Source organism: Polypterus senegalus, chromosome 10 (genome assembly GCF_016835505.1).
Source record: "Polypterus senegalus isolate Bchr_013 chromosome 10, ASM1683550v1, whole genome shotgun sequence".
NCBI lineage: Eukaryota > Metazoa > Chordata > Cladistia > Polypteriformes > Polypteridae > Polypterus > Polypterus senegalus.
The window spans coordinates 17025690-17044034 of NC_053163.1; the positions used below are offsets into that span (position 1 = coordinate 17025690).

General features: G+C 44.1%; 1 protein-coding gene across 1 annotated transcript; it reads left to right on the top strand.

Annotated features, from left to right (window-relative positions):
* Positions 1 to 1700: 1700 nt before the first annotated feature.
* Positions 1701 to 14464, top strand: LOC120536824 (DELTA-thalatoxin-Avl1a-like). Its single transcript, XM_039765329.1, has 3 exons — positions 1701 to 2118; positions 11063 to 11219; positions 13658 to 14464. Exons 2-3 carry the CDS (start codon positions 11080 to 11082, stop codon positions 14088 to 14090), a joined length of 573 nt encoding a protein of 190 aa, XP_039621263.1. The 5' UTR covers positions 1701 to 2118; positions 11063 to 11079; the 3' UTR covers positions 14091 to 14464.
* The last annotated feature ends 3881 nt before the right edge of the window (positions 14465 to 18345 follow it).

Sequence of the window (18345 nt, forward strand, 5' to 3'; positions counted from 1 at the left end):
TGACGTTGCTGGAAAGGGGTGTGTGGTACTCCCGATATCTATGCAAAAGGACAAAGGTCCAAGTCTTTAGAGTCCTGGTGCTTCCTGTCTTACTATATGGTTGTGAGACATGGACGCTATCCAGTGACCTGAGACGAAGACTGGACTCCTTCGGTACTGTGTCTCTCCGGAAAATCCTTGGGTACCACTTGTTTGACTTTGTGTTGCTCATGGAGTCCCGAATGGGGCACATTACTTGCATTGTGAGGGAGCATCACTTACAGCACTATGGCCATGTGGAGCGATTCCCCGAGGGTGATCCAGCTCATAAGATCCTTATTGTTGAGGACCCAAGTGGCTGGACCAGGCCAAGGGGTCGTCCACGTAACACCTGGCTGCAGCAGATAGAGGGTCATTTCCAGAGGGTAGGGCTAGACCGTGTGTCTGCCTGTGGTTTCCAGAGGGTAGGGCTATAGCGCGTGTCTGTCTGTGGGGTTGCCAACTGGGATCCCGAGTTGTTTCATCATGTAGTGGGTGCGGCAATGCGCTGTACCAGTGCATGCTCTCCAACTTGACTTGATCTCAGTCAAGAGGACTGTGGGCCCTGACTGGGCTCAAAAGAAGCAAACTCTAGTTGGCAACTCACAATCAGTCTTATCTTTTGTTCTCTTCCATTTGAGCCCTGTTACAACAGTAACTAACAGATGCCGTATACACTATTAAAAATTCAGTTTCTCTAATGACATTGTGCTGAGTTGTGGGGTTCCTTGTTGAACCCTTGCTTGACATAAATGCATAGATGTATAAAAAAAGAAAATTGTGGACAGGGTTCTTTTCATATAAAATTGTGTCTTTGGACCCTGAAAATGCTCCTCACATTTGGACAGAACAGAAATCTTTAATGTGTTGGGCTACCAAGCAGGACAGCAAGAGATGGAAAACACATGAATTTAGCTTGGGCTATTTACACAGCAAGAGTCTCTTTAAAATCAGGAATCCATTGGGATTTCGCAAATCTGTTACCTTCTATTCAATGTTATTCACTATAAAGAGCCTGCTATTGAGCTAAATAAATAAAGGTGCTTTCTGGATCCTTCATGTGGATGGATCTTTTTTCATTTTCTGGGACCAAATGGTTTCCCCTATATACATGACATCGCTCTGAAGAACCTCTTTAGCACCTTTACTAAGAGTACAGATATCCCTTATTTTAAAATGTTGTTATTTGTGCATTGTCTTCCTAAAACCTAACAAAGCACTCGTTAAGTAAATAACTCATAGATACACACCGAGGTAGCGCTCTTTGGGCGTTTTCAAGATGTTTTTGTCGTTCGCTAAAGACACAACGTGATCGGTTGTTTTTTTTTGTTGCACTGCATTTTTTTTTAATTATTATTCAACCACGTCCTGTGAAATAAGTTAAGGTAGCCGCAGAAACCACAGACATCAATAAACCGTAGCGAAAGATCTCTTTAGAGAAGCACGTAACCTTCTACAACGTGAATAACAAACAGAGCACTACATCAGAGCACCGGGTTCAAACCCTCGCTTGCTTTCTTGTATATACTGGGTTTGCATTGCCTCCCTAGGAGTGTTTCTTCCTCATCCCATACAGATACAGGCTAGATTAATTAGAAACTTGCATAATATTAGTTCTAAACCAAGCTCGACTCGTTTATCTGGGTCAAGAGGCTGCAAAACAGTCGCGTGTAGGAATGGTTTCCGTCAGTCTGTTTCCTCTACAAATGCATTTGAATTCAAAGCCTCGAAAAAGTGTGCGCAGTTTTATTGTCATAACCGGCGCACAGAACAACGCCCACGCAGCAGTTCCAGAGTTCGACGAACTGGCTGAGTCCCCTTGGTGTCCGGAGCGCTCGATTCTTAACTTTCATAAAGAGCACCCCTCTGATAATGCATTGACTGACTCTGCGTATAAAATCACACCTTATCGTTTCTCAGAGACATATTGCATTTTGCATTACAGTTTTAGCAAAGTATAGGCTACTGTCCGGGAAAGGAGCGGGGCCCGACTCAACGTCTACAAATTACACAGCACCGCGGATCGGCCGGCAGACCTCGAAGAAGCCAAACTTTAACGGCGCGTTGTGAATTAATTGGCACACACCGGTGAATTCTAAGGTAACGGTGCCTATAAACATTATGGCTTAAAGTAATCAGAAGTGTTGTGTTTTCAAATTGCTACAAAGAGTTTTAAGAAGTTGTATTATTGATATTTATTTTTTGTTAATAATTTGTTTTAACTGTTCTTATCACGCACTTTATAGAATTAAGAATATTTTTCAGTTTCACTTTATCACCTTTTAATTATTACTTAAATGTTGTTTTTAGGATAATACAAGTTTATTTTAATGGTAATGATGAATAACTTTCATGCAGCTTTCAAAAGCTGCCTATATCAAGATGCAACTATAGGGACTAAGAGTCAATATAACAGTTTGTGATCCTAGAAATACATTTCACTAAAATACTGCTTACTGAGCAACTATCTTTCTTTCTTCGTTTTAAAAGTAACGGTTCTTTAATGGCACTTTACTGGTACTTTTGTGGTTCCTTGCAGAATCATTGCTTCATAAAAACTAAAATTATAATTTTTATAATTCTAGGAAAGGTTGTCAAATTGGTTCAGTTAAAAGTTTCCTAATATACGGATAAAACATAAATCTTAACAGATCAAGAAAGTTTGAAGTTAGCCTGTGTTATTGTATGCATCGAGAGGCCTTTTATAATCAGGAACACGTTGGTATTTTACAATTCTATTCTCATCCGTTCATGCAGGGTTAGGAGCCTGTTACATATCTAAATAAATAAAAGTTGTTGGAATCTTCATGAGGTTTGATGTTATGGTAATCAAAATGGTTCCCCTTATGGCATCACTTTGAAGAACCACTTTAGCACCTTTAATTTTAAGAGTGTAATGTTCCCATTAATATGAACACAACTAGCCTGACTGAGATTTTCTGCTTGTTAGGCTCTATGACCTTTTTAAAAGGGTTTTTACCAGAATCACTATGTTGTTCATTATTATGTTATTAAAATAGTGGTCAATCTGTCAAATGATAAATTAGTGTGCGTTGTTCTATGCTTATAAGCTTATAGCTGATGATTCTGTCAGGGATATTTGAGAATTTGTCTGATTGTATTTGTGCCATTTTTATTGCTCACCATCTCTGAGTTCTCTTTGTTTGCCTCCCAGCCTTTTTACAGTGGATGTTGTGCACTGTTGGTGTCCGTAATGAGCAGGCGTCTACAAAATGGTCGGCGTTTGTGTGCGTGTGTGTGTAAATTCTACACTTTCTGTTCACTCTGATGTGTTCTTTTAGTTGCATGAGTGCTACGTCTTGATCAATTATTTTATTGTTATTATTATTATTATTATTATTATTATTATTATTGTAACCCTTTATATATTCTGACATTGACTATATATTGAAGATTTGACTTTATAAATTCCAACGCTGACTTTATCTAATCACGATTTAACATTATATATTCAGAAAATCATTGTATCTGTCTGATTGGCACTCCATAACCCACTTTCCCATGAATATATATATATATATATATATATATATTGTCACGCACGCTCGAGTAGGAGGCCGCGGATTGATTCGATAGCACCTGGGAAACCATTAGCGCCAGGGAATGGCGGGTATTAACTTTCTCCCTCTGCTTCCTCATAGAAAGAAAGACCTTCCTGCACCATAGGCTGGATTGACGCAGTGCGTACTTCCGCCCTTCCTCCGCCATCTTGCCCTGGCGTCATCCTTCCCATCCTCCCTTGCGGTCCTTCCCAGCATTCCTCCACTTCGGCTCCTCCCCAATAAAATGGCGCGGCGCCAGGAGTCGGCGTCGCGTATGAACTGTTTGTTTATGCTTTGACCTTTTTTTTTGTGATCTGTACAATATACGGGGCGGAAACCCCAACCCTTGCTGTCTCCTCGGTCCTTTACAAGTGGCGTAGTCGGCAGGATAGAGATCCCGGAATGACGGAGGGACAGGACCTCAACACGGTGCTGCAGCCATGAATGACCAGCTCCAGGCTGCAGCTGCGCAAGCCGCCACCACCGGGAGCTGGAGGCCACGAGGCCAGGTTAGTGGAAGCCCAGCGGGCGAGACCAGACCCGCCCAGGCAGCCGCCTCATCCTAGTCCGATGGGCCCTTCGGGGGCGTCGACGCTACCTGGGCATGTTTGAGAGGGCGGCCACCGGAGCAGTGGCAGCGGTCAGTGGGCGTCCATCCTGGCGCCATACCTGAAGGACCAGCGCTGCGGCCTATTATGACCTCCCTGAGGAGGAGGCGCTAATTACGACCTCCTCAAGCCCGAAATACTGGCCCTTCGGCATTAGCCGGGCCAGCAGGCGGCGAATGGCGGAACTGGGTCTTTGACCCTGAAAAGCCCTTCGCGCCCAGGCGTTGAGTTCTGGGGCAAGATGGGCGCTGGCTACGGCCAGAGGCCCGGCAGGCGGAAAGTGGTCGGCGGGTGGCCTGTGAAGGCCTGGTCAATGCATGCCCAGTTCCCTCGCCCAGCAGGTCGGGGACACGCCTATCAAACATGTCGGGCCTCCTCGGCGTCCTGGAGCGTCAGTTGGCGGTCCTCCGACTTGGGGGTCAGAAAAGCCTGCTCGGGGAACCGGCAGGGACGGGCGGCCACCCGAGCCCCTCGGCGCTGCAGAAGCGCCAGCCAGAGCCAGAGAGAGCGGGTCCGCCGCGCTGTTTCAAGTGTGGCGAGACCGGTCACCTGCTACCAAACTGCCCCATCACACGCCCGGAGCCTATGGACTGCAGCTGGACATCGTCGGAGAGGTATTGTACCCGCCGCATCCCTTGGCGAGTCGAATCACGGGAGTGGTGTTGCTAAATGGGCACGCCGTGGTGGCTTTGTTTGATTCCGGCAGCAACATTACCATTGTTGCTCGCCGTTTTGTCTTACCGCAACAGTGGTTAAAACAGCATTTGTTGGTCACCTGTGTGCATGGGGGGACTAGGTCATATCGTTCCGCTCACTGCTATGTCACCTGGAAGGGGGAACCAATCAAATGACGGTCGCTGTGTTACCTGACCCCCTTCCCAGTGATTTTGGGACAAGACTGGTCTAAAAGAATCAGCGGTAAGCCATTCGCCGCTCCCGGGGCCTCGTTGGATCTTGTTATGAGGGGAAAAGGCACCCCTCCCGCGGCCTCCACGCCGTGCACAAGGGCAGGCCCTATGGCGCTGGTGTCTCGGGGGCCTTTCGTGGCTACGGACCTTGACCGGAAGATTCCGCGGAGAAGGGACTAGCCAGGGAACTCTTCCCGGGCCCAGGCCCCAAGACCCTCTCGGCCTGGACCATCAATTTCGGTCCACGCCGGCCTCCTTTAAGAGGGAGCAGTGGAATGATGACTCCCTGCGCTTTGCCGGAATGCGTCGTTCTGCCTAACAGCTCAACAGCGGACGGATCCACACCGCGGAACCCTTCTTTGTCCTTGAGAATGATCTGTTGTACCGGTGGCTACCCATGAGGCGAGGTCGGAAGTTGTTGCTAATTCAGCGTACCTTCCGGCGGGAGATATGCGAGTTGGCACATGCTCACCTCCTAGGCCCACCTCGGGGCGAAAAACACTGGAAGGATTAAGCTCCGCTTTTACTGGCCTGGGATCAATGAGGAGGTCCGGCGGTTCTGTCAATCCTGTCCGAGTGCCAGACCCGCCAGATTCCTAGGAGGGACCGTGCTCCTCTAGTCCCTATTCCCCTCGTGGACATCCCCTTTGAAAGGATAGGGGTCGATTTGGTGGGACCCTGGAGCCCTCAACCCGTGGCCACAAGTATATCCTAGTCATGGTGGACTATGCCACCCGGTACCCAGAGGCGGTTCCCCTGCGCTCCGCTAATACTAAAAGCATCGCACGGGAACTGGTTAATTTGTTTTCACGCGTGGGCATACCCAAGGAGGTCCTCACGGACCAGGGTGCGCCCTTCACTTGGATACGTTCAAGGAGGTAGCCAAATTACTGCAGATAAAGCACCTGAAAGCGTCAGTCTATCACCCGCAAACTGGCGGGTTGGTGAGCGTTTAATCAGGCGCTTAAGCAGATGCTCCGCAAGGTAGTCAGCGGGCGGCAGGAACTGGGACCAGCTCCTCCCGCTCGTGCTTTTGCCTACGGGAGGTACCCCAGGCCTCTACAGGCTTCTCCCCATTTGAATTGCTATACGAGGCGACAACCCGGGGAATCCTCGACATCCTAAAAGAAGGCTGGGAGGCGAGGCTCTTCCCTCCTCTAACATTTTGAGCGTGGCGCAACTGCGCGACCGACTCACAAAGATCAGGCCCCTCCTAAAAGAGCACGTGACTCGTGCGCAAGCAGCGCAGGCCGGTGTTACAACCGCAACTCCGTCCTCAGGGAGTTCCGCCCGGGGACCGAGTTATGGTGCTCGTCCCGACCTCCCACTTTCGAAGCTGCTCGCTCACTGGCAAGGGCCTTACGAGGTTAAGGAGAGAAAAGGACTGCGACTATTTGGTGAAACAGCCCAATCGTCGACCGAGTGAGAGGATCTATCATGTCAACCTGTTAAAGCCCTGGAGATAGAGAGGAGCTCCCAGCTCCCATAGGTCACTCTCCCTTTTAGCAAGCACAACTGCCCTTAACCTCGGCAAGAGCTGACCCCAAGCAGCGGCAGGAGTTAGCCCAAACACTCCGAGCCATCCCGAGGTAGTGGCGAGTCACCCGGCGGACCGCTGATTGCCACGATATAGTCACGGAGCCGGGGTAATCGTCCGGGAGAGGCCCTACCGACTCCGGAGGCAAAGCAGCGCAGAGGTCGAACTGGAGGTGAAACGTATGTTGGACATGGACATAATTGAAGAGAGCCATAGTCCCTGGTCCAGCCCTATTGTCCTCGTCTCCAAGCCAGGCGGCTCCTGGAGGTTCTGTAATGACTTTAGGCGTCTGAATCAGATCTCCAAGTTCGATGCCTACCCCATGCCCGCATTGGCGACCTCCTTGGCGGCTGGAGTGCGGCTCGGTATCTGACTACCCTTGACATGACAAAGGGTATTGGCAAATTCCTTTAACGGCATCCGCAAAGGAAAAACGGCCTTTAGCACCCCTAGCGGGCACTGGCAGTACAAGGTCCTCCCATTTGGGCTGCACGGGCCCCGGCGACCTTCCAGCGTCTGGTAGATAGAGTGCTGAAGCCCCACCAGTCCTATAGTGCCGCCTACCTGGATGGCGTTGTCATCTATTCCGGCACCTGGGAGGAGCATCTACTGCAGGTCGCAGCTGTCCTCCGAACACTGGCTAAAGCCGGCCTCCGCATAAACCCCGGAAGTGTTTTTGGATTAAAGGAGGCCAAATATTTAGGCTACCTCGTGGGACAAGGACAGGTGCGGCCACAGAGCTCCAAAGTTAAAGACATCTTAGAATGGCCCGTCCGAATACCAAGAAACAGGTGCAGGCTTTCTTGGGGCTTGCGAGTTACTACCGCCGGTTTGTTCCCGTTTCTCGAAGAGCAGCACCCTTGACTGACCTGACAAAAGGGCTCCCTATACGTGGTGTGGACCGACAAAGCAGAACAGCGTTCAGTGACCTAAAGAAGGCCCTAACGCCGGCACCTGTGTTACGGACGCCCGATTTTGGGCTCCGTTTATTCTCCAGACCGGCGCCGGACACAGGCCTGGGTGCGTGCTGAGCCAAAGCGTCGATGGTGTCGAGCACCCTGTGATGTACCTTAGCGGAAACTGATGGACCGGGAGACCGTGCGCGGCAGTGGAGAGGGAGGCCTTGGCCATTAAGTGGGCAGTGACCCACCTCCGTTACTACCTGCTGGGTCGCGAATTCGCTCTGGTGACTGATCACGCTGCACTTCAGTGGATGTCCCTACACAAAGAGTCGAATCCGCGGGTCACCAGGTGGTTCCTGGACTTACAGCCGTATAAGTTCACTGTCACTTATCGGCGGGCACCCTTCAGGCCAATGCCGATGCCCTCTCTCGTATTCGGTTACGCCCGACCTCTCCTGTTAGGTCCGCCCGACCTGATTCGGTCCTGGGCTAAGGGGGGTATTAACTTTCTCCCTCTGCTTCCTCATAGAAAGAAAGACCTTCCTGCACCATAGGCCTGGAGTAGGAGGCTTCCGCCCTTGATTTGCCCTGATATCCTTCCCATCCTCCCTTGCACTTCGAATAAAATGGCCGGCGCCAGGAGTGGCGTTTTATGAACTCTTTAGTTTATGCTTTGGACCACTTTATTTTCTGTGCAAAGTCTGTACAATATACGGGGCCGGAAACCCCAACCCTTATTGCTGTCTCCTCGGTCCTTTTACTTTATATATATATATATATATATATATATATATATATATATATATATATATATATATATATATATATATATACAGGATGCGTCAAAATTATGTTAACAATTGAATGGCAGATGATTTGCAGGAATGTCTCAACCTGTTCGCCATCATGTTCAACACTTGTACCATAAATGGCACATAAATTGTACACAAAAATTGTATATAAATCGGGACTCAGACTACGAATGCTATGAATATATATATATATATATATATATGAGAGATGTTCAAAAAGTTTCCGCACTTTTATATTTTCTTTGGAAACGGTGAAGACGGGAGGAGTAGAAACTGGTCGTGTCTGAGAGTGTCATGTGACTGAGAAAATTGCCTCGCAAAAGAAGGTGACTGTGCAGAAAAGTGATGTCATTTGTTTTTTAAATTCTTAATAAATAGAGTTAAAAAAGTGCTGAAACTTTTTGAACGTCCCCCTCACACACACGCATACACAGACATACACACACACATATATATATATATATACAAAAAACTTCAGCACATCCACCCTCTCATGAAAAATAATTTCATCAAAAAACAAACACAAAAATACAAGCTTGCCTGACATTGTTAACAAGGTGTTCCATTGTGCCATCGAAACCCAAGCTTTAATATAATTCTTCAATTAAATAAGAATATTCTGTAGAAGAAAATCTATAAATATAAATAAATCAATTTATAGATAGATAGATAGGTACTTTATTAATCCCAAGGGGAAATTCACGTAATCCAGAAGCAGCATACTGATAAAAAAACAATATTAAATTAAAGAGTGATAACAACGCAGGTATAACAGACAATAACTTTGTATAATGTTACACTTTACCTCAAGGTGGAATTGAAGAGTCGCATAGTGTGGCAGAGGAATGATCTCCTCAGTCTGTCAGTGGTGCAGGACGGTGACAGCAGTCTGTCACTGAAGCTGCTCCTCTGTCTGGAGATGATCCTGTTCAGTGGATGCAGTGGATTCTCCATGATTGACAGGAGCCTGCTCAGCGCCCGTCGCTCTGCCACAGATGTTAAACTGTCCAGCTTCATTCCTACAATAGCGCCTGACTTCCTCACCAGTTTGTCCAGGCGTGAGGCGTCTTTCATCTTTATGCTGCCTCCCCAACACACCACCGCGTAGAAGAGGGAGCTCACCACAACCATCTGATAGAACATCTGCAGCATCTTACTGCAGATGTTGAAGGATGCCAACCTTCTCAGAAAGTATAGTCGGCTCTGTCCTTTCTTACACAGAGCATCAGTATTGGCAGTCCAGTCCAATTTATCATCCAGCTGCACTCCCAGGTATTTATAGGTCTTCACCCTCTACACACAGTCACCTCTGATGATCACAGGGTCCATGAGGGGCCTGGTCCTCCTAAAATCCACCACCAGCTCCTTGGTCTTGCTGGTGTTCAGGTGTAGGTGGATTGAGTCGCACTATTTAACAAAGTCCTTGATTAGGTTCCTATACTCCTCCTCCTGCCCACTCCTGATGCAGCCCACAATAGCAGTGTTGTCAGCGAACTTTTGCACGTGGCAGGACTCTGAGTTGTATTAGAAGTCCGATGTATGTTGGCTGAACAGGACCAGAGAACGTATAGTCCCCTGCGGCGCTCCTGTGCTGCTGACCACAAAGTCAGACCTGCAGTTCCCGAGACGCACATACTGAGGTCTGTCTGTAAGATAGTCCACGATCCATGGCACCAGGTATGAATCTGCTCCCATCTCTGTCAGCTTGTCCCTAAGAGCAGAGGTTGGATGGTGTTGAAGGCACTAGAGAAGTCCAGAAACATAATTCTTACAGCACCACTGCCTCTGTCCAAGTGGGAGAGGGATAATAATTTATTGTATTATAGCAGTAAAGTGAACTGGAGCCTTTGAAGTTTGTGGTAGCTACCTATAGTTGGTGCGCGTTGAAGCAAAGATGAAGCGATAACAAAAAAAAACCTTCACTTGCCGCCTTATTGTTGCCAGAAAGCTGCATCTATACCATGAAAATGAAGATGCACGATTTCTAGTAGCGCTTTCAACTCCTTAAAGCCCTCAGCTCAGACTTGAATATTCCCGGTCTGTTTACGAAGCTCTTCTTTTCTTTTCTGACTCTAACGCAGCGGGCCAACTGCCACATCTTGCAGGTTACCACGAGACCACAATGACGAACACCCTAATCTGCCTTCAAATCGATTCACCAAAGCATTCAAAAACTCTTCTTTTTTCTTAATCATTTTTTTTTCTTCTGCTATCATTCTTCCCGTTCTCTTACATTCACCCGCAATTCACAATTAAAATTGAAATAAATGACCCAAGCCCTCTGTTAACACCAACACGCGTCCTCCTTGTGCACTTTTTTTTTTTTACTTTCCTGCCTTTCTTTTTTGCTTTACCAACTGACCGATCCCAAACATGACCGCCTTGAGGATCAGAAATTAGTCTACTAATAAACATTTACCCCCAGTTTAACAGGAAATCAGTTTCCTCTGAGCTGATACAAATAAGATAAAAATGGCGTGTTTATATGTAAATAATATTTGAACAAACACTGTGTTTTTAATAACAAAGGTTCAAATAATCATCCAGGGTGCTACATTATTATTATTATTATTATTATTATTATTATTATTAGTAGTAGTAGTAGTAGGAGTAGGAGTAGTAGTAGTAGTAGGAGTAGGAGTATTTCCAGCGTAAGGCTCAGACCCCTGACACTGACGATGTTGATGATGGTGACTGTTGTTATTTGGTTTCAGAGCACAAAACTGAACAAATGGCAGAACAGATATACAAGATCACAGACCCCAAGCTGGACTTGGCTGTTGAAAACACTTCAAAGTCCATTGACTCGAGCAGAAACGTCACAATACAATTATTGAACTCCTCTTCAACCTTCATCTTGAGAAACCCAAAGTAAGTGAATGCTTTATCAAAGATTGCCTTCGACCAGTTCTAAGATAATTGACCATTTGCTTTAAAATCTCAATCATTTTCAGGTTCTCTTATGTGCTAACAGAGTGGAGTTGCTGTCACAGGAGGTAGCCAATAGTCAAGCAAAATTGCACCTTTTATAGGCTAACTAGAAAGATTACAATATGCAAGCTTTCGAGGCAACCCATGCCCCTTCTTCAGGGAAGATGTAATCAAGGTGTATAACTATTAATCCTTTACTTAACAAAGACTTTTGTTTCATTCTGTAATGGCTAAGACACTAGATGTTAAACCATTAGGTGGCTGGTTCAAAATCTGACAGTGATGTTGATGCAGTCACTTGACTTCCTGTACTTCCATTGTAGTACTAAGGTGTTGACCCGTGTTAGCCATTATGAATGTAATAAGACATCAAGCAAAATGGCACGTTTAATTGGCTAACTAGAATGATTACAATATGCAAGCTTTCGAAGGCAGCTTTGGCCCCTTTTTCGGGCAAGACATAATCAAGATGTAGAACTATTATTCCTTTACTTAACAAAGACATTTTTCATTCTGTAATGGCCAAGGCACTAGATGTTAAACCATTAGGTTGCTGGTTCAAAATCCAACAGTGATGCTGATTCAGTCACTTAACTTCCTGGACTTCGATTGTAGTACTAGGGTGTTGTACTGTGTTTGTCATTATGAATGCAGTGAGAAGTCAAGCAAAATGGCACCTTTAATTGGTTAACTAAAAAGATTACAATATGCAAGCTTTCAAGGGCAACTCTGGCCCCTTCTTCAGGCAAGATGTATTGAATATTCAGAAGATGTTGTTGATGCACATACAGTATATTAAAAAGGAACAGCAAAAATTACACAAGACAATATTTGTTAATAGGGTTATGGTTAGGGTTAGGGTTAGCTGCAGGGGCACCAGAAGCAAACTTAATCCACATTTGTGTGTCTACTGTATAAGAAGGGATATTTTTAAAAAAATTATAACAATATAGTGTACTTTAATACAAAATAATCTATAAAATAAAAATTAAAGATTACTAAAGTATCATGCAAGCTAGCGGTAAATGAAAAAATGTTCAAATTCATTTATTGTTTTTGTAAAATGTGCTTTGTATATTATGTAATATGAGAGATGTTGTAAAATAAAAGATTATATTGTTGGAGGTCTTTTCTATGTTTATTTCATCCTTCGACGATGCATCATGCACACATAAACATTTTACTAATTGTCTTCCCCCCAACAATAAATTGAAAACTATAAGGCTTAAGAATTTTTATTTACATCAATGACTCTGACATGTGAAATAATCCAGTGCAGCAATTTTAATCAAAATCTGAGATGTCGTGGTTACATTTTCAAAAAACAATCTGGAGATCTGTTATGGAAGACGATAACAGTGGTCACCCAGACCTCATTGCTGGTTGTGAAAGGGCCTCCATAAAAGCTGAAGCTTCAGAGCTCCAGAAATGTCGGCCTGTCACTGTTATGAATTAGACAAGCCAAACAGACGTTGAGAAGTCATTATGTCACACTACTGCTAGCTCACCCAGCCCACAGTGACAATTTCCCACCATGTTTGCCCCATGCAGCTGCTTTTCTTTTCTTTGCCATCAAGTCTTTCCTAGACATAAGACGGTTATGAGGTTCTGGTTTTTCAGTTGTTTAAGAAACTATGTCTCATCTTTAGTGAAAAGAGAGATCACCGTATAAAAGAAAATCATTCTATTCTCAAAACTCTGTATTTTTAATGAATTATAGAGTACCAGTAATGGCACACTGCACGTTATCCTAGTTTTCATCCTCTTTCTCTGTACGTTTACCACTCATTTGCTCAGAGGCTGATGTGCTTGCTGCTTGCTGAGCTGCTCTTCTTTTCTCCACCCTGGTGGCCCGCTTCTTCTGTTCTTTTGTCAGCATCTTTTCACGTTAAAACTGATTAAGTCAGTGTTTGTGTTGAAATTACTTAGTACGTTTTCTTTAATTTTTCACTTAAGCTGGCACTTAAGTCTTCAATCTGCCTCAAGAATGATTTAAGATATGAAGAGGTAGAGGAAGTGATGGCGAAGGTGGTAGGGATGAGAACGGCGCCCATACACAGGAGTTGATTCTTCTTCTTCTTCTTCTTTCGGCTGCTCTTGTTAGGGGTTGCCACAGCGGATCATCTTCTTAAATAAAATAAAATAAAAAGAGGAATAACCTTGGAGGTCAATCATCACCCCCGAAAGCAGATAGCAGACGTCACATAGTATATGTGTACCAAATATCTGGTCACTCGGTCAAATGGTTTGCGAGCTACAGGTGATTTAAAATCCTGGACAGACAAACAATGCCACAGTAGCGTATTATATATAAAGATAGAAGGCCATTACTTTGGTGAATTCATTTTGTTTTGATCTTCTTTTTTATTTCTCCTCAGATACCATTGTTCCAGTGGATACAACATCACTCCACCTCCTAGCATTCTTCCTAAAGAGACTGCAGCGATAATGTCCTTCACCAAAAGGAAAGTGGTGCCCCGTGGGTGTGTTGGCGTCCTGACCTATGAGCTGGCAAAGAGTGAAGAAGGGAGTACTGTCAGCTGTCTCGCCATCATGTTCAGTAATCCATACGACTACAACCTGTACAATATCTGGTGCGCTGCTGGAATAATTGAGCCTTGCCAGGCTTGCGATGAAGTCTTATTCCGTCAAATGTATGATGAAAAAGGAGACAGCAGGTTCTCCCGAATGAAGGCCTCTGACAACATGTCCATTTACAATGCAAAAGATGTCGTCATAAAAGCAAAAATTTCAGACAAACGTAATGCTATACTTAAAGTTGAAATGCTGGACAGAAATTCTTACTCTTAAAAGAGTCGTAGGCTGCGCTCTGATTCCAGTTTGGCTATCTGGCATTTTACTAATCTGGTGAAGCAATTTCTGCCATAATTATGTCTGGCTGTTCTAAAATGTTGCATTTATGCCTTTTCTGCCAGTTTTGTGCTAATTCTTAATTTTATTTTTATTAAGCATTGTTTTTGCAATGGCTGTTATGATCCCACTTTGTATTGCATGATTGCCACCATTTTCAGTTACTTTGCTATGGGTGATGCTATATTGTTTGCAGCTCAGCGCTATAAACTACAGTCAGTAATAAAACATGGTAGGCCTCTCTTTGTTTAAATTCTTTCTTCTTAGTGGAGAGAAAGCAAAAATAAATTTCCACAAGGAGTTTAGTTTAAAGACCTTTTGCTGTGTTCGCCTGAGTTGTCTTCATTTACTGATTTTGATTTCAAAACTCAACTTTGCAACTGTTTGTGGCTTATGAACCCTAGCCTGCCTTTGTTTGTCATTCCTTCTGCCTGGCCCCTGTAACACCACTCATTCCATAGTTTTCTTCTACCAGTTTTCTTTCTGGTTACTTAGCCAAGAAATTGCAAACAGGTGGCACATCACAGCTTGGGACAGTGACATGATGGATGATCCACATCTGGTGTTGCCGTTCATGTCTTCTCGCCCCTCCTTGAAACCCCTTATGTCACTCAAAGACCCTTGACTTGTTGAGAGCATCCTCACCATACAACATTTTCAACAGCTCCACTGTTTCAGTAACACGGGTGGCTCTACATGGCTGTTTTGGGAATTCAATTGTCACACCTCGTATCCTGGAAAATGTTCTTACTGCATTTAGTGTGATTCCCCATGGCAGCCATACACATGCAAAATATTCAGACAGAAACCTGACTGCTTACCTTTCAGCTAAATGTGAAAACTACTGAGCTAATGGGCATTCCTCATTCAAACTGACCTGGATTATGGTATGTTTAATAGCATTTTCCGATAAAGGTGACAAAGTTGCAAAAAGCAATATAATTTAACTTTGTGATGTCACTAATGTATAGTGCATCGTATTCACAGCGCATCACTTTTCCCACATTTTGTTATGTTACAGCCTTATTCCAAAATGGATAAAATTAATTTTTTTCCTCCGAATTCTACACACAACACCCCATAATGACAACGTGAAAAAAGTTTACTTGAGATTTCTGCAAATTTATTACAAATAAAAAAACTGAGAAAGCACATGTACATAAGTATTCACCGCCTTTGCCATGAAGCTCAATTGAGCTCAGGTTCATCCTGTTTCCCCTGATAATCCTTGAGATGTTTCTGCAGCTTCATTGGAGTCCACCTGTGGTAAATTCAGTTGACTGGACATGATTTGGAAAGGCACACACCTGTCTATAGAAGGTCCCACAGCTGACAGTTCATGTCAGAGCACAAACCAAGCATGAAGTCAAAGGAATTGTCTGTAGACCTCTGAGACAGGATTGTCTTGAGGCACAAATCTGGGGAAGGTTGCAGAAAAATTTCTGCTGCTTTGAAGGTCCCAATGAGCACAGTGGCCTCCATCATCCGTAAGTGGAAGAAGTTCGAAACCACCAGGACTCTTCCTAGAGCTGGCCGGCCATCTAAGCTGAGCAATTAGTGGAAAAGGGCCTTAGTCAGGGAGGTGAGCAAGAACCCGATGGTCACACTGTCAGAGCTCCAGAGGTCCTCTGTGGAGAGAGGAGAACCTTCCAGAAGGACAACCATCTCTGCAGCAATCCACCAATCAGGTCTGTATGGTGGACTGGCCAGACGGAAGCCACTCCTTAATAAAAGGCACATGGCAGCCCGCCTGGAGTTTGCCAAAAGGCACCTGAAGGACTCTCAGACCATGAGAAACAAAATTCTCTGGTCTGATGAGACAAAGATGGAACTCTGGTGTGAATGCCAGGCGTCACGTTTGGAGGAAACCAGGCACCACCAATTACCTTTGGTTGGGGTGCTAATTCGTTACAGAAAATACTGTTATATTTAAAAGGGGGGGGGGATCTAATTATAAAGAGACAGATAACATGAATTTTAGTCAAAATACATTTTAATGTATAATGCAAACATCTTTTTCATTATTCCAGGAAATACAGCACTTATTTAATTATAAATGCAATGCAATCACAAGCATTAGTAGGATTTCAAAATACGGTTTCTCTTTAAGTACTGAAACACAAGTCCTATACATCGTATTATTGTCATTCCTTAATTGGTCATGATATAACACCTCATTGTAACTTTAAAAGCTGTGGTGTTGCAAGACCCCTGGTCAATGAGCAATCAAGTGAGGCAGGTGTCCAAAAAGCTACATCTCTATGGTCCAGAAGAAGAAAATGTACAACTTTCAGCCTATTTTGCTTCATCTTCTTGAAGGAGTGCTTAGTTACTTATAAAGTGATCAGTCGAAATCTCTTCAAGAGTTGTTAAAGTTTGGCATTTCAAGTTTGAAATATTATGCACATTTTGCTAAAATAACACCTGTCATTTTGCTTCATATTTAAAGACAAATGTCATTTTAAAATCAGAGATCTGTTTCAGTGAAGTGCTGGAAAACCGAGCTCATCACCATCATCAAGTAGTGATAACGCACTTAATGGATACTCCATCCAAAAAGGATATATTTTTTATATGTTACTTACCCTGTTTAACTTGTAGTGGTGGACAAGAAAAAATAATCTCATATTGCCATACAGAAAGGAAGGAAATAACTTTGTCATCATAGAAGCCATTAGTAACTAATGCTGTACAATGGCAAACAAAGTAAAAAACGTCCACGTTGAGAAAAAAAAAATCTTGCATTATTCGTAACGCATAATCCGTGTTTCAATTATCCAGTTGTATGCTCAAAACATACAACACGTTCTCTTTTTTTTGACAAAATTTTATTAAATAGATACTTCTGGAATACTCGGCACATGCATTCTAAACAGTAAACTAAAGCCTCGTGGGATTGCCTTTTTAAATTGAAGACCCACCTCTCACCCCTGATTCGTTGGTCAAGAGTCCTGTCTTCAATTCTAAAAGGTAATCCCATGAGGTTTTAGTTTACTGTTTAGAGTGTGTGCGGCGAGTATTCCGGTAGTATCTATTTAATATTCGTGGCGCACAATCTGTGTGTCAGATATCCAGTTGTATGCTCAAAATATGCACAACGCATTCTCTTTTTTTTTTTTAGAAAATATTATTAAACAGATACTTCTGGAATACTCAGCACACGCATTCTAAACAGTAAACTAAACCTTTATGGGATTGCCTTTTATAAATTGAAGGATCACCTCTCTCCCCTGATTCATTGGTCAAGAGTCCTGTCTTCAATTCAAAAAGGCAATCCCTTGAGGCTTTAGTTTACTGTTTAGAATACGTGCACTGAGTATTGTGGAAATATCAATTTAATAATACTTTAAAGTATGTGTTTTGCATATTTTGAGCATACAGCTGGATAACCGAGATATGGATTATGCGGGGCGGCACGGTGGCACAGTGGTAGCGCTGCTGCCTCGCAGTTAGTGGACCCGGGTTCGCTTCTCGGGTCCTCCCTGTGTGGAGTTTGCATGTTCTCCCCGTGTCTGCGTGGGTTTCCTCCCACAATCCAAAGACATGCAGGTTAGGTGGATTGGCGATTCTGAATTGGCCCTAGTGTGTGATTGGTGTGTTTGTGTGTGTCCTGCGGTGGGTTGGCACCCTGCCCAGGATTGGTTCCTGCCTTGTGCCCTGTGTTGGCTGGGATTGACTCCAGCAGACTCCCGTGACCCTATTCGGATTCAGCGGGTTAGAAACTGGATGGATGGATTATGCGACACGAGTAGTGTCAGATATTTTTTTCCTTTTTTCCATTGACGTTTTTCACAATGCTTACCATTATACGGCATTGTCACTAATGCCAACCTCCACCTTTCTGCATGAAAACATGAGAATTTTTTTTCAGTTACATCTACAAAGTACATAGGGTAGAAAACACATTAAAAATATTCTATATATTAAATATATTAAAAATATATTATGTGGAGAATTCCTTTAAGTGTTTTGTCATATAACATAAATCGGTTACAGGGTCCTGGAGTCTTTCCTGGAAACAGTAAAAGCAATGCAGGAAACATCTCTACACTCTTAAACATGCTGGTTCTTTAATGGCTCTTTATGGTTCTTTACTGGGTGGTGTTTTGCTCCTCGTGGAACATTCGCTTGACAAAGCAACATTTCGTTCTGGGAAGGGTTCTCTACATACAGTATTAAATCGGTACTTTGAAAA